The sequence below is a fragment of the Mirounga angustirostris genome, unplaced genomic scaffold (assembly GCF_029215605.1).
Source record: "Mirounga angustirostris isolate CCGP_5_RB_7025 unplaced genomic scaffold, mMirAng1.0.hap1 SCAF_10, whole genome shotgun sequence".
Classification (NCBI taxonomy): Eukaryota; Metazoa; Chordata; class Mammalia; order Carnivora; family Phocidae; genus Mirounga; species Mirounga angustirostris.
Genome location: NW_026991718.1, coordinates 64831368 through 64854591, shown reverse-complemented (window position 1 = coordinate 64854591; position 23224 = coordinate 64831368). Strand labels below are relative to the sequence as shown.

Genomic DNA, 23224 nt, shown 5'->3' with positions numbered 1-23224 from the left:
CACCTTGGTCTGGTGATTAAATCATTTTAGGAGGAACGTTTCATCTAAAAGGAGTTGCTTTTTTTTTAATTATTTTTTACTTTAATCTCTACACCCAAGGTAGGGCTCAAATTTATAACCTTGAGATCCAGAGTCACATGCTCTACTGACTGAGCCGGCCAGGTGCCCTATAAAAAGCAGCTGCTTTTAAAAAGATACATTGAGGTAGTTTTAGTCAGTTCAGAGAGTCCACCTCCCATCCCCCATGAGCACTACTCATTACAGGAATGCCTTCAACAATTAAGAGTAGATTAACAACAAAACTAAGGCTAGTTAAGATTAACTATCTTACATCTTCTTTAGGGTGTTTACTTGAAAAAAGCAAGTTGCAAAAACAGCATATATAAAATTATACATATATTGTACATAAAGGGAAAAAATAAAAAGCAATATAGGAATATATTAAATTGTTGATGGTGGTTATCTTTGGGGAATGAGGATTAAGGAAAGATTTGCTTAATCTTTTTGAGAGGTTAGAAATGTGACCATACTTGGAAAAAATTTTTTCTGCCCTGAGGCTGTATTAAATTTTACTTACCCCCGCCCTTCAATTATGGCATCTGAAACAGTGTAAGAACTCAGGAATATATATTGTCAGTTCTATAGAAGCTAGTTCAAAATTGTGGAGTAACATACTTTTTCGCTTAAAACAAAACCTTCATTAGTTGAAGGTCTCAGGTAGACTATACTACAGAAATAGTCTAGAGATCTCATCATGAAAATTCTCTTACAAGCAAATGGGATAGTTGTGAGGTAACCATATTTTACTGAGTTTGGTCACTCAAAAGTAACTTCCATCTGGTAGTGATAGTGTAACCAATTTGTCACTAAAAGGCAAAATAAGAGTAAAAACGTTATTTTTTGATATATAGGATTAGAAGCTACAAGTCTACTCACGGCAGAATTTCTATAAAGAATGAATTTAAGAGTTGTGGAGTTAAATATTGTCCATAAATGATAACTTATTCTAAGGTGCCATGTTACTTTTTGCCTGTTTACTACATCTCTAAGAGGAAATTTTAGGTTGCTTTGCACATAAAATGAAGGTTTAATGAATAGAATCAAAGACTGAGGACAGGGGACAGTGCCCTTCCCATCTTATAATGAAAACAGGCTCAGAAAGACTAACCTGCCCCAGAATACACAACTGGTTGCCTCCTCTAACATTCTGCCTCTCCAAAGTCTATAAATGAAAATGAAAGACACTGCTTTGTGCAATATATTATTGTATTTAAACTATGTGGGGATTGACAGAACTGGTAAGATTCCATTCTTTTCCCAAACCAATACTCATCCCTGAAAGATTTAGAAAGAATCATCTAAACAAGGTTATGGGTTAGGTCTGAAAAAAGGTTTTCCAGAGCAAAGGGAAAGGAAAGATAATATTTAGCTAAATTATATGTTACAATTTTTATTTATTTACTTATTTATTTTTAAAGATTTTATTTATTTATTTGAGAGAGAGAATGAGATAGAGAGAGCATGAGAGGGGGGAGGGTCAGAGGGAGAAGCAGACTCCCCGCTGAGCAGGGAGCCCGATGCGGGACTCGATCCCGGGACTCCAGGATCATGACCTGAGCCGAAGGCAGTCGCTTAACCAACTGAGCCACCCAGGCGCCCTGTTACAATTTTTAAATGATTATTAACCACTTGTTATAAAAATCACCTCTTTGTTTTATTTTTATATCAATCAGTTGAAGTGAATGTTAAACCAACTTAATTTTTTAGGAGTAATAAAGTTAAAAACTAAAATGAAAAATAATGAAATGTTTTTAAAAACAAATCAAACCAATGACGGTTTGTTACGAACTGGCTTCCTGTGACTGGTAATAGGTATTACCAAGTAATAATCACTGCCATTCAACTCCAGATCCCTCAGTACCATTATTTTTAAAGGAAATGTTACAGCTTTTATATTATTTGATTTGGTATTTAATAACAATTATAAGTACAATGGCAAACATTGAAAGAGAACCCTTAGTAGAAAAGAAAAAGACAATTTAAAATCAGGTTTTGTTAAAGGGTGTTATAAGTGCAACTTTATCCATAAGCATTCCTTTTAAGGCATTTTCATTGTCCAAATATCTCAACATGTACATCAAGGTTTATATCACAAAATGGGCTCCTTTTGTATTACTCATTCAAGGCTTAAAGAAAAAATACATCTCAGGACAAAGTATAGCAGAAAAGAAAAACACAAAAATTCAATTTTCTTGTAAAAGTAACTTAAAATACAAAGTCATGTAGCATACATTATTACTCCTCATTGTAATTCCAGATTTGGTACAGTATCTTTTTCACTTCCTGACATAAACTGTTAAGACAGTGCAGGCTGTAATACTTCATTTGTGAGGTGGCTGTAGTTCTGTAATATGCACAGTGATTTTTTTAATAGGCTCTTACCATGCCTTGCATGAAAGGTGCTACATACAAACCTGTTACATGAACTCTTTGGTAACCACCAGTTCAAAAACGTGGACCAAACCTTTCCACATGGCCAGATCTGAAGCACTTTATTGGAGCTCTTTGCGGAAGCTATTACCCTGTATATTAATTCTTCAGTTTCCTGGGGTGGGGGTGGGGAGGGCTAGGTGTTGATTTAGAACACAGCCAGATAAAAGCATGGCAGACCCCAGTCAGGAAAGTGGCCCCAGTAAGTTTCTAGGTAGCCATACTATTTTGTTTGGCAGAAGCAGTTTATCTAAGGGAAAGGAGTGACTTCCTACTAAGTTTGCTTCTGAATCTTTTGGAGAAAGTAAAATATTCATGAGGTTATTATCTAGTCCTTTCTTGAAATGGTATGAAAAACGTGATGAATATAATTGAGAATATTCCTACTTTCATGGTCTTAAGTGTTTCCCCTTTGTCTCTAACTGCACTTTCTCAGGGTCAGCCTCCTTAGACTCAGTACTATATAGGCTGCCCCTAAGCATGTTCTATGTGAAGCAATAATGTGCTGCTTAAGTCAATAGGTTCTCTATTTTAGGACATTAGTGTTCTGGAGAGGTCAAGCTGTGGTATGATTCACCCTCACTGGGCCACTTCCTACTCATTAAATTCCAACTTTCAGTAATTGTCCTGGGATGTGTCCTAGTTGTGCAAATTAGATGCTAGTTAATATAAATCTAAGTTACCCACTTACTGTATTTGGCTAAAACATAACTTCTATATTTACTTTCAATTTATCCACCTAAAAATGAATTTACATTTTTTACATGCAAGTATCTCTAGACTGCCATGATGCCCATTATCAATTTGATACTTGAATCTAGGGAGTCACGATGGAGAGAGATGTTTCAAAATCTAGAGAATAAGTTTTAAATATGTCTGTTGTGCAATAGTTGTATTTGAGTAAGAATCCTTTGTATTTACATTTACATAGCACCTTTCATCCAAGAGTTTAAAAGTGATTTAATTTTACAGCATTATTTGGCGGCAAAACCTAAGTTAATGGTGGCATTAAGTTACGTTAAGTCCAAGTTCTCTAAATTCCTTTTTAATTTCTGGTCAACTATACATGCTGTCTTTCTTTTCATTAAGTCTTTCTGAAAGTAGACTATGAACACAATACTGCTAACTGGCCTACCGGAAAGAGAAAGGGAGAGGGAGACAGAGAGAGAGAGAGGGAAGGGGGATGGGAGAGAGAGAGGGAAGGGAGGCAGGGAGAGACACACACAGTCTCATGGCTACTAGGTTAGTGATGAAACACATAGTTCCTAAACCACACACTATGAATATGGAATTATTCCAAAAAGATTTTTAGAGCTGGTAATGAGAGCCTAAGAAGTATACTGTTAAAATAAAAAAGTCATTATCTTTCTCATTTCAGACCTTTAAGATTATTCCGATATTTATGTTAAATAATGAATTTGCATTAATAAGTATCAATGCATTTTTTGATTTCATAAGAAAATAAAACTGTGATATAAAATTGGAGCTACAAAAAAACTGATGTTTCCCTGGGTTAACTAAATCTACTTTTTTTGTGCTTCTTTCAGATGTTTAAGGTAACAAATGCATACAAATATTTCAAAAGTACCAATAACAGTTACCAACTTTAATGTAATATTATAAAGGACAAAAACAGAAAAGTTCTTATTAATATGTCATAACCTTAAAAATAAATGAGTTCCTGGCAAAATGCAGATCATAGTAAATTATTTACATTTTTTTTTTTGCCATAAGAAAACTTCTTAAGCAACAGTCAGCTCTCGTGTTAAAAAAACAAACACATACATAACCCAATACTAAAGAAGGGAAATGAATTTAAAACACAACAGCATTATCTTGGGAATGCAATTTGCTGGAAAACCACCTTACTAAAAAAGTTTCAGAAAAACACTCTTTTTAATTACCTTGGATCCAGGTGTGAATGCTTAGTGTTGCTTAAAGGGGAATACGGAAAGATTAATGTTACTGTAAATTTTTTATAGCTATTTTTCAGATTTATCTTCATAAACTGAATTTCTTTTGCAGTGCATCAAAATAATTGGTTAAAAAAAAAGAAAGGATACCAACACATGCAGTCTGCTAACCAAGTAAGGTCTGACATGCCAAAACAATGTTCTCTGTATCATGATATATAGTACATTCCACAACATACTACAGCATTTAATTTAGATTTACACAACTAAATATAAATGGCTAGATTTTGGCTAATACTTAGCAGAAGCATTAAGCAAACATGGATAAATTCATAAACAAATGACGAAAGAAGTAGATTGTTCTTGGAGTACTTCTTGGAATCTTATAACACTTGGTCCTTAGTGAGAGAACATCCTTTATTCAGTAGATCTTATCAATACAATGTATAGTAAGTCCTAAAACCTTCTAAAAATTTTGGCAGTTGACTCCAGTAGTGCTCCTTGATTCAAGGAAGGAATGAAGGTTTTGTATTTCTTGCCTGCTCTAGTCACGAAGGATTGTTTAAAGTCTCCTTAAAAATTTTTAAAATGATTCCTATAGTTGGGTGTCTTGTTACTTCAGAAATAAAGGCTTCACACTGAGAAACTGAAGGACACTTTTCTCTCTGTATTTAGTTGGAAGGTAGAAAGAAGAAAGAAAATATAAGAAAAGCTTGAAGATAAGAGAGAGAGATAAAATACAGAGTAGCCACTATAAGAACAACATGCACCAGATATTTCTTCTATAGGAACGAGAAAGTGACAGAAAGTCAGAGACAATTTTTCTTTGAGTGGCTCTTCATACAAAAGGTATTTAATTTGTTTGTTCTCAATTATCAAAAACATTGTGGGAAAGTTGTATTCCTACCAAAAAAAAGAAAAAGACTTCAGATTAAAAAAGGAATTCCTAGAACATAATTCACAAGTAAAATTAAGTTCTCCCTCTCAAAAAAAAAATTAAGTTTAAATTAAGAAAAAAAGAAAAATAATATTTAAAGGTTTGTTTCCTGCACTGACAGGCAAAAACTTATAGCAATCAATAAATCTTGCTTGACTAATAAGTAAGACAGAAAGTCATGAATAAGCAAGCAATATTTACATCTGTTAATGCAATGTGCACTTGTTCTTATAAGTAACTCGGTTAGTTTGTATAAATGAGACTAATCTCATTTACATTTTAAGCAAGAAACTCACCACTTGGCCCACATGTCATGTAGTGGGTAATAGAATTAGGAGCTTTGTTGCTCCCTAGACCTGCTTTTTGAATTTCTGCTTTCTTGTACTTTGTCCACATCTGCAGGAGAAAAGCATTTCATGTTATTTAATCAAAGGTTAAGCATAATATAATTCATGAAGTTAAGAAACTAACGAGCTCTTGTTGAGTAGGGCAAGGAGAAAGAATCTAACTGGGAAAGTTATTAATCTGATAGATATCTTATTACTTAAAGACTGTTGTATTTTAAAAGCCAGAAATAATATACTTATGTCCTTTTAGTAGCATCAGATAGGTTTACTATGTTTATTTACTAAACGGTCACAGTTTTAAAGTACAAAATAATCTTGCATGCAGCCACAGAAACATCCACAATGAAATATTTGTTTTATTTACGGAGAAAAATTATGCCTGCTTTCACTGTTAAAGCTAAAACTGCTTTGGTCAAAGGGGACCCAATGCCTAACAATGTCAGTTTACAATGTCACACAAATAATGAGGGTATGATTTCTAGAAACCCAGGGCAGGAATGTGAATGCTACTCAGTTTCATCTAAAATCAGAGTACTGAATCTCCAAATAGTTTTCCAAATATTCCTTTATGAAATCGTAGGATATTTATAGAGATGTCTTAGAGGAAAAAAGTGCAGCTGCTCAATTGAGTCAGAGTTGGTTAATTTTATCTTTAAAAACAGTAACAAAAATAAAATACCGGTGCATCTTTGTAAGACTTGTTTAGCAAGTAGATGTTTTGATTTTTTAAGTTTGGGAAGCACTGGCTGTAGATGATTTCTAAGGTTTTTCCCATGCTAAAAATTTGATCCCAAGTGTTATGAAGAAATGTAAGAAGAAACTGGTATTTTGAGAAAATTTTATGACTCCAGAGCTGGTGATAGTCTATGGAGGAAGTCTAGCCTGTATTCTCACAGACAATCCTCAAGACACATGGACATGGTATGGATCTGTCTTACATGCACAGTGTATATATTCCTTGTGAAAACATGTTATACTATAAACTATAGCCATTTGTATTGGAAATACTGTTTTCCTGTAAGTCTAATTTTGTAAAATAACCACACAGTTTTAACATAATAGGACATGATTTCTCAATATATTTTGCATAAATAAATTTAATATTTTAAATTTAAAGTGTATGGCCAGATTTGTAATATCTAAAGAGTTGAAATGGTTATAAAATAATTCTTGACTCAAAGTGGAAAAGAAGTAACACTAATTATTACATTTTAATCATATGTGGCCCCCATCTAATCTCACTTATATTTACCATTAAGTTTTATTATTAGGTTATAAAAAAAGAAGAGAAGCCAAAAAACATTTTTAAAGTTAGGGCTGACAGTGAAACAAGAGACAATAAAATAGGTAGATGTATTCATGGACAAAATATATTAGGTGGTACTAAAAAATATGAAAATTTTCAGAAAATTTATGCTTATGTGATTATCTGCAATAGAACCGTTTTTAGTAATAGCTGGCTGTGAGAAAAGAAGCACAAAGATAAAAATGGAGAGGGCCTAGCCCCCACAACGATCTTGTTTAAGTACCAGAGAATGGCTTAATTTAAAGGATAGAAATTTTGTTAAGCAAAGATTCTCTATGGATTCTATTTCCTTTGGTCCAATTAATAAGAATAATAATTTAATGTAACAACATGTATAAAATAGTGATTTCCTCCCCATTTAGCAAGTTACATTTCAAAGCATTCCTTTCCAGATGCCAGGCTGAGTTATTAGCAGTAATATTTAGGCTGAGTCAAAATGGCAAAAACATTCCAGAAAAAGAGCTAAGATCTATTCCTCCAGAAGTAAGTGAATCAGGGTTATGGCTTTGTTTCATTTCATTTCTTTTTTTTTTTTTAATTCTGGGAATTAGAAATTCAAGTTTAGCTGATTCTGCTTTAAAAGTGCTATAACCACAGTAAGATAATTTTAAAGTTTATGACACTGCAGTTAGAGTTAGAAAATATTCTCTTTATCTTATATGGTTATTTTTTTAGCTAAAAGTTTGTATTAATTTGTAGTCCTAAAATTTGTTCCACTAAAAACACACTTGTTCATTTAAATTCTAATGTTAATTTTATTTTAGCACAGTATACTCATTTAAAAAGCTGTTTTAAGGACAAACACATAAAATTTAATAAATAGATTATAGAAGCAACAGTCTTCACTACTTTGTAAACTTACTACTTTTGAACAGAAAAATGCAAATTTCCAACACATTGAGTATGATTTGATTTGTTACTCTTTGACTCTATATAAAAAAAGAACTGGCAAAACTAATGTATTAACTGATTCCAAGTAAAAAAGTCATCTTAAAGGAAAGATGGTCCTTGAGTTCTTACATTTATCAGATGAAGAAAAGCGAAGAAACAGAATTAATACAAATGCTCCTAGTAACGTAAATCTGGTGGGGTTTTTAAAGAATTATGAGTTATTATAAATTTATGAGTATTAACAATGTTTTAAATCTGAACAGTTTTATAAATATGGGCAATAGTTAATATTTGCTACAGGAAGTGTTAATGGAGTTACTATTTCCTTGAAAATAAAACAGGACAGAAGACATAGTTAAATGGCAAAAGAAAATGACATCTTTTTACATAGTTTCCTTAACACTGTACATGTACAACAGGAAGTGCACATTCTGGGGGAGGAAAGGAGTGAAGAGTGAAGGACAAGGAGAGGGAGGGAAGGGGAGCAAAAAAGGAGGGAGGGAGAAAATGAGCATTCTTTTTTGGGAGCAACAAAGTAAATATGACTTGGTAATGCCTTCTTGGTAATTACAGCATGCAACTATTTTAATATGCTTCCAGGTATCAAAGTAACAATCTTATATCAGGTGACAAGAAATGTGAAAGAGGAGCATGTATTGTTAAGGTTTTTAAAGTCATGCAGAAAATGTACAATGCAATTAATATTTCATGCAGGCTTTGGTATGGTTACACATTCATATTTATACACATGCCATCATGTACAAGTGAATACTATGCCACAATTTAAAAATAAAAATATAAGCCTAGCCAAACTATACTTTTCAACAGCAGCTTTTCAAATCAGATTAGAGAAGCACAGTGCATATCAAGTAACATCAGTATTATATTGTGCAGTTTTGATCAAACACAACCATATTCATACCAAACAGTCTGATTATCCTCAGAAACCAACAATGCAGCTTCTGTGTCATCAGGATGGAAGCATGCAGGAGTGATAAGATTATTGCTATCTGCAGAAGACTGTGGGTTACTGTTACTAGGGTTCTGATTATCAGAAAACTGTTCGTTATCTTTCTTTGCAGCTTTATCTAAAGAGGCAGAAGCCTGGTCAGTTACTCTTGTGATTGGCCTGGGAGGTAACCCACTTATGTTACTAACTAGTTTTGTATTCAGGGATAAAAATGGCTGAGATGGATGAGCCACAGTAAATGACTCTCCACTATCTTCAGCTGATATTCCAAATGCATCATTAGACATATTAATAATGGCAAAAGTTTGGTTTAGAAAATGTGACTTTTCTGTTCTTGACTTTCTAGCCTGGGCATACAGAGACTTGGATTTATGTGTAGCTAAATCATTTTGCGCATGAGATCCTACAGCATGGGTTGGACTGTGAAGTGTATAAGAGGACCACTGGTGTAAAAGGTACTCACTAGATGTTGCAGTGATGCTGCTATCAGCAGTAGCTGGTGGTGAATCAACTGACATAGGTAGTCTACTGTCCTTGGTCAAAAAATCATGGATGCTTGTCCTTCGAGTAGTTCCTTCGGCAGTAGAGATCACACTGCTTGCACGAGGTAAAGTGGCATAAGGATTACTATCTTTTGATTGTCGTGACAGAGAAGTTTCTTTTACTAATTTTATCTTTCTTTGAGCGCCTAGTGTAGGTTTTCCTGGAGAGCTAATGAAGTAGGCATCTTCAGTCTTTCGAGGACTGGGTCTCACAAATTGTTCAGGCTTACTTGTCCGTCTATCGTAGAAGTCTCCTGGGGTTTTTCCACTTACTGACCTGGCCAGACCACAGCTAACTGGTTTGTTTTTTCCCAGAAAGTCAGAAGAAACAGACAAACTTTTCATTACTTCATCTAAAAGATTCTCTTGACTTGAGGACTTTATCTGTTAAAAAAGATACCACAACAGATTAGTGAATGCAGCCAAGCTTTTACTTTCCTGATATATTAGATTGTATGATATAAAACTGCTAAGCACCCCTTAACTTAAAAAGAAGCTCTATAGTTCAGTCACAGAAATTTAACTTGCAGTGTCGATCTAAATTAAGGTCCTACCAGGTAAAACTAACCTGTATTGAGGTAAGCTTGTTGCTTTCTTCCAAAAACTGTTGTAGAGTAACAACTTCACTTCCAGGGGAACCAGTTTTGATCTTGTGATGTGCTCGACTCTCTAACGAATCAGGCATTTTGTGCTGGAGCATTGGACTTGATCTGGTCTGTCTTTTCAAATACTGAATTGGACTGCTACCACTGCTGGACCAAGTCTCATGATCATGAAGCAGGCTAAATTCTCCACTGCTGTGGCTCTGTGGCCTGCTTTGGATATTAACTGCACCTGCTTTTGGAGTAAATGGTGTGTTAAGAGTTCGGTAACAGAAATGAGACTAAAACTAAGTAATAACATTTGTTGACTGGATTCTTATGAATAGCTAAACTAACTTTCAAGCTTTATTTAGAAATGCTTAGTAAACTGTGTTCATCTTTCATCAGTCTAACATTGTCTATCCTAGTCTCATTTTGACAAAAATATTTTGAGTTCTACAAGGGCAAATACTTGCTTTCTCCACTACACTCAGAGCCAAACTACAAATAAGTAAATGATACATCTTTTAAAATTCAGGTTCAAGTAACTGTAAAACACCTCACAATTTAGAACAAAATATGATTATATGAATTTTAAATTATTTCAGAATGTTAAAACCAGAATACAAATTCAGAAGTTAAAAATTCTAATTCTTTGCCTCTCTATGAAATCTTCATTCCTTACTTGAAGGTTTCTCTGTTCATCCTGAGTGAATAAACTTAAAGAAATTTTCTTAAAATTTAAATAGCAGGCATATAAAGGAAAATCAATGGAGATATGACATACTTAGCAAGTTCTAGTAAAAATACAAAATCAAGTATGTTGTATATTTTCTTCTTTAATGTCTGCGTCATCTGATTGTTCCTGCTTTCCACTGTTGGCATGTGGCTATATAGCATTAATTTTTTTTTAAAGATTTTATTTATTTATTTGACAGAGAGAGACAGGGAGAGAGGGAACACAAGCAGGGAGAGTGGGAGAGGTAGAGGCAGGCTCCCCGCGGAGCAGGGAGCCCGATGCGGGGCTCGATCCCAGGACCCTGGGATCATGACCTGAGCCGAAGGCAGACGCCCAACGACTGAGCCACCCAGGCGCCCCATATATAGCCTTAAAAGACTCAACTGAGTTTGAGCAACTGTACAGAATGCACATTACTAGTTCTGGATAAAAGCTCCCTAATGTTTAATGCTATTCCTTATGTGGATTCCAATTGATACCAAACTGTATAGAGATAGTATCAAGATGGAAAATACAACTTTCCATGGTTTCCTAATCAGAGAGAGTAAAGTGGGTCATGAAGAATCTGGCTCAAGTTATATAACATTTTATAAAAAGATTTTCTTAAATTTTCAAATCAGGAAAGAAATACTTCATATTTTCAGACTAAACTTTTCTACTGGATATAAGAACATGATTATAAAAATAAAAAAATAATCCCTTCTTGAGATCAGATTTTTCATACCACTGCAACAGAGTCATAGCATTAATGACAAAATTACAATTGAGACAAAATGATTTTATAATACAAAAAGCAACAGAACAAATTTTATAATTTGACAATTCTGGACTTGAGAGAATAACTATTTTCACCAACTTTTATAATCTATTAAACAATTCCAGAATCCAAGTAGGCAGTAAACCTTTAAGGGAAAAAGTACTAGTCAAGGCCTCTAGACATTTACATAAAAACCTTACCTTAGAATGCATATTAAAAAATTAAGAAAAAATGCTGAAGTAATTCTTTATATAAGCTGTGTGCATCCATTTGTCTGTTATACACAAACATAACTGTCTTCTTAAATTTAAAAAATTATTTCCCCTTATTTCGTCAATAACTTAAGCTAAAAGTATTTCTAAAACACTTCTGTAATGGGAGTTCAATGCACATGCCTCATGAGAAAATTAAGGACAACCCATTTTCATGACAAAGACAAAACGTAAGAAAAATAAGGACCTACAGATATTTTTGAAGTTAAAAATTACATAAAAATATTTTATCTGTGAAGATGAAAAATGGCAACCAAAGTAACTGCTCCTGTTTTTACATTTATACACATTGTATACACTGTATTACAATGTAAGAAGTATAAAATGTTCCAAGGAACTATGTTCCAAACATAGATGATTTGGATTTTATACTTTACCCCAGAAACTTCATCAATCTTCTGATTATAAAATCTGGAAATGGATGGACAATATTAATAAATTTACCTACAGCATACCTTTGACTTCATGGAGTGAAGCATTATTATTACTATTGCTAGTGGATGTTCTGCCACTATCAAGGCTGGCTGGTCTTGAAGCTAAATGAAAAAATCAGGAGACAGTGTGATAAAACTTCTAGCTAATGACATTGAACTTTTACATTCTGAGCACAGAATGCTTTGAGGAAATGATCATGCATACTTTCACAGACTGAGCATGCCCAGAGTTGAATCTTACAGATTAGAGAGCAAAAGCATTTCCTGATAGTTCAGTTAGACACTTTAGAATAAGACACTTCTGAAACACTAATTGAGATCCAAAGAAAAGGAAATAAAGTGCATATTTAGATTTGGAAATGATTTCTAGATGGATACCAGAACTGTTTTGGCTGAGTCGAGTGACATGCCAAAAAGAAAAAGAAAAAAAAGTGCTAGTGATTAGGTCACTTACAACAGATCAGACAAGGAACCCTGCACACTGCAGATGCCACAAACAGGAGGAACATGAGCATCTGCACAGTTAATGTCCTGCATTCCTAACCGTACAAGGGAAACAATTGCAGTTAACATGACCCTACCCTGTTTCTTAAAATCCTGCTTATGTATGAAATTCCCTCAACATACTATCCATTTATTATTAATATTTTAGTTTGGCAAGATACGGTTTTGCAGATCTCTCCAGAAACTTAAAAATCTAAAATGCTCACCACTGCAGAAAATGTGTTTCTCAGAGTTCATCCTTTATCGAACTAAATATTTTTTAAACCAATGGTAAAATATGTTTCTCATAACTTTAACCTTATACCAAAATGGCAACAAAATTACCTTTGAGCATTGTGCAGGCATACTTTATAAATGACCTTGACCAAGAGAGAGACTACTTAGGATGAAGCAATAACCTTAAAAGGGGCAAAAGGGAGTATTAGGTTTGAAGAAATGGCAGAAGTAGTTATGAGATGCAGGTTAGAGAAAACATGCTTGCTGGCAATGCCACATTCACCAAATCAATGCCAGAGCCTCAGCATTCCCATTCTGTATGGAATATGTACTCTCTAAATAAAGTTCATATCTTACCATGAACTCTTGATCCCGTACTAGAATCATCACTAATACCTTGTGGACTTATGTCTTCAAAGGATGTAGTATCTACATAAAATAGCAAAATGGATATAAAAATATTTTTAAACAAAAAAAAAACCCATTTTAAAATTTCATTTATGCAGATATGGATATTCTTTTTCAATCACATGTAACACATCTTGATTTAACATATTTCATAGACTTAACCAGAAACTGGAACTAGGAATAAGAAACAGAATAGACTTAACCAGAAACTGGAACTAGGAATAAGAAACAGAATAGACTTAACCAGAAACTCGAACTAGGAATAAGAAACAGAATAGCTGTGATGAGAGTTGACTCGCTTAACACCAGAAGCAGTGGAACAATCTCCCCAAGGACCCTGCAAAGCAAAGCAAGAGCCAGGGTTGTTCTACATGGTTCTCTCTGGTTGAAGTTATATTGTTTTTAGTTGTTTTTTTTTTTAAGCTTCTATCATCACTTTTTCCCTTTCTCACTCTTTACTTGGCTTACTTTTCCTTTTCTTGTTAGTTCATCAGCTGTTTATTATGAAAGGCCTAGGAAAGATTTTAATTATTTGTATGATGTTTTAAATTTCTGAAATGATTTGAAAATTCTCTTAAATCGAATCCAGACTGTTTTAGTAATTTATTTCAGGTTGTTGCTGTCAAAAAATACACATGGAAAAGTCAAATTAAAATTCCTGTTGTCAACAGTTACACCACAGTGCAAAGAGCAGACAGCCTATACCTTTATTATTAACCAACTGCTTGGATCTGAAGCCTGTAGAAGAGTTGACAGTTGAAAAGTTGATGGCTGTAGTAGAGAAGGCCATAGCTCCCAATTCTTTTCTCCTTTTACCCGTTGAAATATCATCAGGAACCTCCAAATTCTCAGTACTACCTGTCCACTGTCCTCCTGCTAGGACCATGGACTGCACCAGGTCATTCATGGCTGGGATGCAAATGAAAGCAAATGAATCAGCATGGTTAATGTATCTGCTCTTATTTCTATCTTGTATTATAAATGATCTGGTTTTTGTTTATGGATTAATGCAAATGAACATCAAAGACTATAACCACAAGGTCATTAGAATTATGACATGCATTCAGCTGAATGAAATGAGTAGGCCAAAGGCTGATAAATTTCAGTAAATATTTTTATCCCACCTCCACCCCCTTTAAAGATAGGAAAAGGAATTTTACTCTGTACAACTGCCATGCTTTTGCGCAGTGATGTGCAATATAATTAGAAGCCTTCATAATGTGGTTTTGTGATGACAGAAATGGAATGAATAAAGGTAAGATGGAGAGCAGTTCTTATACAGCATCATTATTGAAAATGACAAAGAGTCCTTGGTCAGAGCAGGTTACTGAAGAAATCATTCATTTTATGTATCAAATAAGTATACCATTCAATAAAAACCTGAAAGAGATGATATCCAAAGTGACATTTAATTTGATTATGTAATTACCCATACCACTTAAAAAAAAGAGTATTAATATATAAAGAATGACAAACGTTTTCAAGGGTTACAGGCCATTTTATTTATTTGTTTGTTTAATTTAGTTCATTAAGAAAATAAATTCCTAATGCTAAAGGTTTTGTTATATTTTAAGTAAATTTATTTGGGAAAAAATTCTCTATGGCATAGAAAATTAGGTTTTTTTTTCTGCCAACTTTTAGAAGGCACTGGAAATTTATAAGTATATTACACATATGACTAAACATATATGCATGTATATGTATCAGTGAACATATAATGCGACTTCAGTGCCAGTTTTGAAAAAAAAATTCTTCCAGCTCCTTGAATTAGAGGAAGACTGCACTTTGCAAAATAAGAAGATTGGCACAGTCCAGAGAAAGGTTAGTGAAAAATTAGTAATGGAAGCCAGTGTAGTCATTTGAAAGAAGCTGAACTGTCATAAAGTCTTACACATGGAACGACGGTAGCAGGCCTTCATTTTGTCTTTATCCTTCGGTCTGTTCCTCAAAAAGGGCAGTCTTTTCAGTGCAACCACTTTAATGTCAGAGCATGAGGAAAAACAGAAACAGAAAAATGAAAGAAAAAAGGGAGAAGAACAGATGGGAGTTAAATGTTGAAATTAAGGACAGAAATGAATGTCTGAGTTTCAGCTATGTATGCTATACTAAAGCTATTATTCTCATGCTGCTGAGTGATAATGAAATATGAAATATGTACTTTGACACTTTAAAATACTTGGAAAGCACTGAAGACAATGATGAGGAACATATACTTTGAAAGCTTGGATTGGCTAAAGTCCTACAAATACAGGAACTGATTAAAGTACTTACTGAAGGAACGATTTTCCTAGTTAAGTTATAAAGGTATACCTTTAAAATTAGGGCTATTAGTGGGCCACAGCATCCATGATGAAAATGTACAAGGCTTTTCAATCCTCTATTTTAACCTTTTAAATAAAAAGACTTCATCTTGGAAAAAAGTTACTTAGGAAAATGAACATTTTACAGGAGTATTCTAGTAATATATATCAACAAAAACGTGGGTGCCCAGGGAATGTTTAAAACAATCTAAAGAAACTTTTTAAAAACTTTATTTTCTTAAACTTTAACAAAGGAAATAGGGAATTATTTTGGGGGGTTAATTTGAATTCTGGTGCATTATTTAACAGCACCATGAAAATATTTATTCTTCTGAGCAAAGTCTTTCAAAAAATGACATGAGCAATTACATTAATTTCATTTTGCAAAAGGTTGGATAGGGAAAAGAGAAAAGCTAGCACTAAGCTCTGTTCAGGCTAAAAGATAAGAGGCACCCTAATGTAAGCAAAAACAACAGAGAAATACATATTTATAACATTTTTAGGTATTTTGAAGGGCTTTTTGGGTGAGTTTATTAAGAAAAACAAAGGTAGCACTGTGCAGAAAAATTCTGTAAATGAAAATTAGACTTAGAATTATAGTAAGTGTCATTAGCATAAAAATTAAAATGCTCACTAGAGTCACTAACATTCTTGAGTTATATTTTAATAAGATTCAAATACAGAAAACTGTTATACCTTTTTGGAACTGCAATTTAGGAGTTAGGGAGATGATGTGAATAAAGACTTAACAGCATATTGTATATAGCCTTAATGACGATACTCCTTCTTAAAGTTTGCCATCATCTTGTAAATAATCAAAGTTTTTCTCCATTAAGAAGAATGCAATGGACATACAGCTTTTTAACTTATTTGACTGCTATTAGGTACAGTCATGATTCATTTAGGCTTTTAATTTGACCTATTTCTTTTCTGGCTTGGTAAACACAGCTGTTTTTAATGATTAAAAAGAAATGAACTGAAAGCAATGTAAAAATGGACATTTGGCTAAAACAAAGCTGAGTGGTTGCAGCATGCACATGTTGTCTTGTTTAGATACTTCTGTTTCAACTGTTTTCCAAAGACTGCTTTACTGACAGACAGGATAAAAGGATTAAATTTGCCAGTGGTGGAATGTGATCCTTCTATGTCAACTAGTTTGTAGATACACAATATTCTTTTTCCAACATACTGAAATTCAGGGAACATTAGCATTGCTGGGTTTTTGTTTATTTAAAAAATTCTAAAACTGAAGAACTACAGGAAAGGAGAATATTACTGCCTTCTGATCCTTATTCTGGATGTTCCAGCCGGGAGTGTGAAAGAATGTTAGCTTTATATTAAAAACAGACAAGTTGACCTCAACAAAGACTGTTGTGCCTTTCTTGTGTTACTTTATCATATCTGAATTGAAATCTTTCTTTAGGGGGCCTGACTGGCCCAGTCGGTAGAGCATGCGACTCTTGATCTCAGAGTTGTGAGTTCAAGCCCCATGCTGGGTGTAGAGCTTACTTAAAAAAAAAGAAAAAAGAAAAAAGAAGAAAGAAATCAATCCCTTATGAAATATCTTCCTTTAATTGGAAAAAAACTAAGTAGACCTATTACCATTTCTCATTTAATATGATGTCAGATATTTTACCTCTAAAGGTAACATAAAATTGAATTATCTGGCATCTTTTTAAGATAAACCTGATGATTTCTCTACAAGAATACTCAGAAATTTCATGTAGATTTGACTGATAAGACTAGATAGCAAAAAACCCAGGTAATGGTAATCTTGTGTGGGGATACAGAATTTAAACACTTTCTTGAGACTAATACACATACACAAGTATGTATGTATGCATGAATACTTATGGATTCTAGTTTTTAGGGTGCTATAGTTGTATTCTGAAATATAAGCTATAATGAATGCCTCATCTACACCCTAAAATACTGTCTTTTCAGAGATAATTCCCCTGAGGCCAAAACACTATAGTTTTTTGAGTGTTTTGAGAGTTGCCAGAAGGAGAGTCTATCCCTGGGGGAAGTAGTAGCTGTTTTTGCCTATTTATTTCAAAAGAATAGCAGTGAAATTATATAGAACTATTTCATATAGATATACATATATATATATACACACACACACACACACAAATACATATTTTTTAATTTAGTGACTCTGGTGATAGTATGAGTGGATTCAAAGTATCTTGTTTACATATTCTCTAAGAATATTGTTAGCAGTCAACTTGTGGGACATCTTCAAAGGGCCTAGCACTGCATTCTTTTCTCTTTCTCTTAAAATATACTTCTTTAGGCTTTTACTTTGCTCTTGTTTAGTTAAGCACACTAGTAATGAAATAAAAATATTATGAGTTGTATAGGGCATGTTATGATGTGATACTGCTATATTTGTAATTTAAAAAATTAAATCACAATTTTATAAACAAGCTTATATCAATTTTAATCGATCCTTTACCAAGCAATCCCTCAACAATTTTTACAACCTTCAGTTACTTCTAAATCATTGAATAACATTCTCTTCGAATTCACATCTATTTTTCTTTGCTTCTCACCAATGTAACTTTGCTCCAATTTGACACCAAAGTATATGAATAAAACCCCATTATAAAAATGCCTTATTATTCTATTTAGTTACAAAAAATTATCAAGATGAGCACATAAACATTTCTCACCTACTCTTCATAATCACCCTGTGCAGTATGACACAAAGGTGAAAGAAAGGTGTACCCGTATTAATACAACTAGCAAGTGGCAGGGATACTCTGGCTCTTATCTCAATGCTCTTTGGACAGTGTTTTTCCTCCCTGGCTAAATGATGGTATCTCTGTGTTTGGTATTCTTCTAAACACATAATACAGAAAATCATGTGGTTATGCAGTACTGCAGTACACAATGAATTTTATAATCAGATAGAGTTAAAAAGAAATGCATTCATCAGACTATTACCCCAAAGGACTGCTGAAGTTATAAGTTAAAAGAAATCTTTTGAAAGGATTCTAAATCAATACTAGAGATCACAAATGTTTAAAGAGTTTAAGCACTCACTGCTGCTTTTCTTGGTCCCCAAAGTTTGGCCATCTTCTAAAGAGTTTGAACCTACTGAAGAACTATCTTGACTATCTTGATGGGGGAGCTGAAGAAATCCTTCACTGGAGTCTGAGCGGGTAGGTGTTAATGTTAGAGATTTCTGACGTTCCCGATTAATATCTTTCTTAGACTTAATCAATTTTCTCATTTTTAGAGTAATCCAGTTGCCTCTCCTAATAGAATAATTTAAAAAAACTCTTATCAGTCTAAAATTCAACATGTAAATCCTTCACAAAATTAAAAGTCTTAACTTTCTTTTTTTTTCCAAAATAAAAATGAATAAAATTTGGTTAACAGTACCTTCTAGGAGGAGATGGGTCATAAAATTTGTACTGATCCATTATCTTCTCTTCTAATTTCTCCTTTTGTCGTCTTAATTCATTTAACTTATCACTACAAAAATAAAAATTTAGGACATGTATATTTTGTACAGTTATGAATATTAAATTATTTTGTGACTACAATCTAACTTCTGTCCAAAACATAAACAAATATAGATATTAGAGTTGACAACTCAGTATTAGGTATTAACAATGGGATATTTTTCCAAGTTTCTCCTTTTCTTCATATTTACAAACTTACTTAATAAAAGGATATAGAATTTAAAATTCAATTCTTTAATACAATTTATTTGTTTGAAGAAAATTTTCCATATTATATTCTCATCATGACAAAGGAATTCTGTCAACATCTTTTAATAGCTGTTAAGGGACATTAACAGTGACTATTCTATTCTTGGATCTTTTAGTATCTCACATTGTTTTTGGAATGAAAGGTGATTTAATATAATTTATGTGAGTAAAAAACTAAAATTTTCAATAGTCTGCTTATAGTGGTGGATATAATAAATAATCTTGCAACCACATCTTCATGCAAACAGACTTTTTTCCTTTATGGCATTATTATTTAGGCTTAATTTACCTTTAGAGAACTATTTCCTGCCACCAGCAATACATGAATACACTAGTTTCACCACATCTTAGTCTCATTTATCTCCTTGATGGTATATATTACATAGGGAAACATCAAAGATCATAGACTAAAGTAAATGATCCAAAAAAAATGTGATGCCAAACTGTGATGTTGTTTACTCAACAAATATTTAGTGATCATTTTAAATGAGGAAGACACAAAGAGTATATAAAGACAACAGTAGCCCAACTCTGCTTATAACACAATAGGAGAGAGAACAAATATACATAAATGACGATTACAATCCAAGGCAGGAGTGGTGCCAAAATAAAAGCACTGTATTAAGTACAAGAGAAACTTATAAAGAGGAAAATATTTCTATCTTGGATGACCAAAGAAAGCCTCATGGTGAAAATGGCCATATTAGATAGACTGAAAAGATAAGAATGCTAAATTAAGCAGTTTATAGTTGGTGGGAAGCAGGGAGGGATTTTCAGGTTTAGATTTTGCTCAATAGGAAATCAGAAGCTTGAAGGTTTCATTAGAAAGTGACATTATGAAATCTTTGCTGTAGGTACCTTAACTCCATAATGAAATAGTATCTATCAGAAAGGATGGTAGTAAAGAAAGCATCCAGGAGGCTAATGAGGTAGTCTAGTTGAGTGGTTAGGCTGAATTAGGGAAGTGGGAACCAGAACAAATGGATTTTGAGAGATTTTTTTGAAGAAGATGCTTTGTGAACACAGGTTGCCAAGAGTTACACCACAGCACAATGGCAGATGGTCTATACCTCCCAAATGTTTTCTCTTTTGACCTTTTGAAATATCATCAGCAATCTCCAAATTCTCAGTATTACCTGTTCACTGTCACTCCTGCTAGGACCATGTGACAGAGGCACTCAACTAGAACTGTCTGACTTGTAAGTTGGATTTTTTAATTTAAATTCAAAAAGTCAAAATAGATATTAATATTTCTAAGTCAACTATACAGATACAATTACTGAAACTTTGGAAATGGATTATTTACCAAGGGCCAGAATATTAAGATATTCTAAAGATATCCAAAGATAAAGCTTTGGATAATGCCTTTGCTTGAAGGACAGAAAACTTAAATGTCAAGAGCTTTACATATACTTACTGCTTAAGCAGAAACACCTTTTAAGGCAGAGAATAAAGGAATACATGCTCCTGAAAGGGTTGAAAGTGTAGTCCAAAGTGGCCAGCCACAAATGTGAAATTTCTCTGAAGTTTTGCATTTATCTTAAAAGCTCATGCAAACTCTGCTTTTTGCTCCATACTATACCTGTTAATATAAAAATCATGTTCCCTGCCCCAAATTTTATAAGAAAACTGATGCTTCGAAAAATGTATGATATATCCTGGTTTCATATGTGCCCTAGCTCACCATCATATATAACATGCCTAAAAGGCATAGATATATTATTTCATTTATTTCTTAAGATAATCTTGGAAGTAGATGTTATATCTCTATTTTAGAGAAAAAGACACAATGATCAAAGAACCAGAGTAATTCACCTATGGTCACATAGCTAGTGACTGGGAGAACTGGCATTTGAATTAGGAACTGCCTAATTTCAACATCTGTGCTATTTCTATTATACTATGGTGTTTCTCATTTAGGGAATAGGGGAAGTGAAGAATTTAGTAAAGGTGAATCTTGGTGCAATACAAGGACTATTCACTGAGTTTCTCAGGCCCAAATCCCTGATTTTACCAGATTCCTCTACTACTAATGGAAATATAACTTACCAATATTAAACCTTGTCAATTCTATCTCTTACATCTGGTATTTCATCTCAACTACCGCCGCTTATGAATTATGATTCACTAGATTATTACAACAGTCTTTCTAAAACTTATTCCTTGTCTCTATTCTCAGGACCTCCCAATCCATACTCTAAAATGCCATCAGTGCCTTCTTAAAAAAACACAAATCTGATCATTTTATTCCCCTGCTCAAAGTTTTCAGCAACTCCTTTGTATGGCATAGAAAAACCTTTGTGGATCCTAAGTTTTTAGCCACTTCTCTATTGCTCCTTCTTCCTCAATTTTGCTCCAGCAAGAACTATTAATTTTTAGGTCCTATACCCTACCATAACACACCTTCATCACACCTTCATGTTATTGCATTTGTGCTCCCTTGGCCTGATATGTCTCCTCAGGCAAACTCCCATGAGTCTTTAAGTCTCAGCTTGAGCAACCATCTTTGGAAAGCCCACCTTGCCCCTGCCAGACTAAGATACTCCTTCCACTGTATTTGCTGTATTTCTATGGCCTCCTACACATACTTCCATTGTAGCAATTATTTGTATTTCTTGCTTTATGTTACTAGTTCCTTAAGAGCAGAATCTGTGTGTTTTCATGTTAGTACTTCTGGTTACTAGCATAGTGCCTAGAACATAAGCATTCAAAAAAATGTATGGAGAAATAATAATGTTGAAAATTAAAAAAAAATAAGCAGTGAGTTTTCTCTGTCACCAGTTGGCAATGATAAAATCATGAGTATTATTTCAACATTATTTGGTACCTACATGTACTGTCTTTGTTCAACATGAAAGAGATCCTTGCTTTCCATATTCTGCTCCAATAGTGTTCTGTTCTGTAGCATTAATGTCTGAATTTGATCTAGTAGATGTCGATTTTCTTCTTCTAAATTTCCTTTAAGTTGGCTTAGCAACTGTTTAAACACAAACATTTTTTAAAAAATCAACATTTACATTTAACATAAATCAACCAAAACATCTGAAAAATATAAAGTCTTGGGGTTCCTGGGTAGCTCAGTTGATTGAGTGTCCGACTCTTAGTTTCGGCTCAGGTCATGATTTCAGGGTCAGGAAATCGAGCCTGTGTCAGGCTCCACGCTTTGCAGGGAGTCTGCTTGAGATTCTCTCTCTCCCTCTCCCTCTGATCCTCCTCCCACTCCCACACACTCTCTAAAATCAATCAGTCAATCAATCAATCTTAAAAAAGAAAAAGACTTAGGTCTTCTGCTACTTGGGCAATTAGGTGGTTGCACTTTGATCAGAACATGAATGATTATTTTAGTTATAATGAGAACTAAAATGCTGAGTTATGTGCTGTACACATTTTTAAAAATTCTTACAAACACTGGGTTAAACATATAATAAATCATCTAGTTTCAAAAACACTTGCTTTCTTATTTAACTTATAGTCCGAATGCTACCTGGCCTTCTATTTAAGGAACTATGAAAAACTGGACAAGTAAATTAACTGGCTTCAATGAGCTCATCTATAAAATGAGAATAACTCACACCCTTGACTATTGTAAGGATTAAATAATATATGTAAAGTATCTTGTGTCATGCCTTTAACACATAGTAGGTACCTCATTCTTTCCTCAACCACTGTTTTTTAGGAACCTTACACGTTTGTACATAGTTTTTATGGCTTGGTCAAAGGGACTCAGGTAATCTTGTCAATGGTTGGTATTACTAGCTGATACTACTGGTATTTGGGTTGCCAGCAGCATTGGGCTGCTTCTTTGTAGTTAGAAGAAACTAGAAATATGCCTTAGTTAGGCCGGAGATTCCAGTAGAAGTCAGAAATCCCAAAGTAGTGATTTTCAAAATTCAGC

The 23224-nt window shown here is 33.7% G+C and overlaps 1 protein-coding gene across 6 annotated transcripts in view; it reads right to left on the bottom strand.

Moving 5' to 3' along the window:
- Positions 1-2593: 2593 nt before the first annotated feature.
- Positions 2594-23224, bottom strand: part of CCDC88A (coiled-coil domain containing 88A) — a 121697-nt gene continuing 101066 nt past the window's right edge. The window contains exons 23-33 of one of the 6 annotated variants that reach the window (XM_064572497.1): positions 22161-22306; positions 18998-19090; positions 18656-18870; positions 15199-15282; positions 14013-14216; positions 13257-13328; positions 12201-12281; positions 9965-10233; positions 9318-9780; positions 5637-5736; positions 2594-5068 (exon numbers count right to left, since the gene is read on the bottom strand). In XM_064572497.1, coding sequence (XP_064428567.1) covers positions 5672-5736; positions 9318-9780; positions 9965-10233; positions 12201-12281; positions 13257-13328; positions 14013-14216; positions 15199-15282; positions 18656-18870; positions 18998-19090; positions 22161-22306 — 1692 coding nt within the window. In that variant the 3' untranslated portion in view covers positions 2594-5068; positions 5637-5671. Of the gene's footprint in view, positions 5069-5128; positions 5307-5636; positions 5737-5844; positions 9781-9964; positions 10234-12200; positions 12282-13256; positions 13329-14012; positions 14217-15198; positions 15283-18655; positions 18871-18997; positions 19091-22160; positions 22307-23224 lie in introns of those variants that run through there. The other 5 variants (XM_064572498.1, XM_064572499.1, XM_064572493.1 and 2 more) reach the window with 5 other exon arrangements.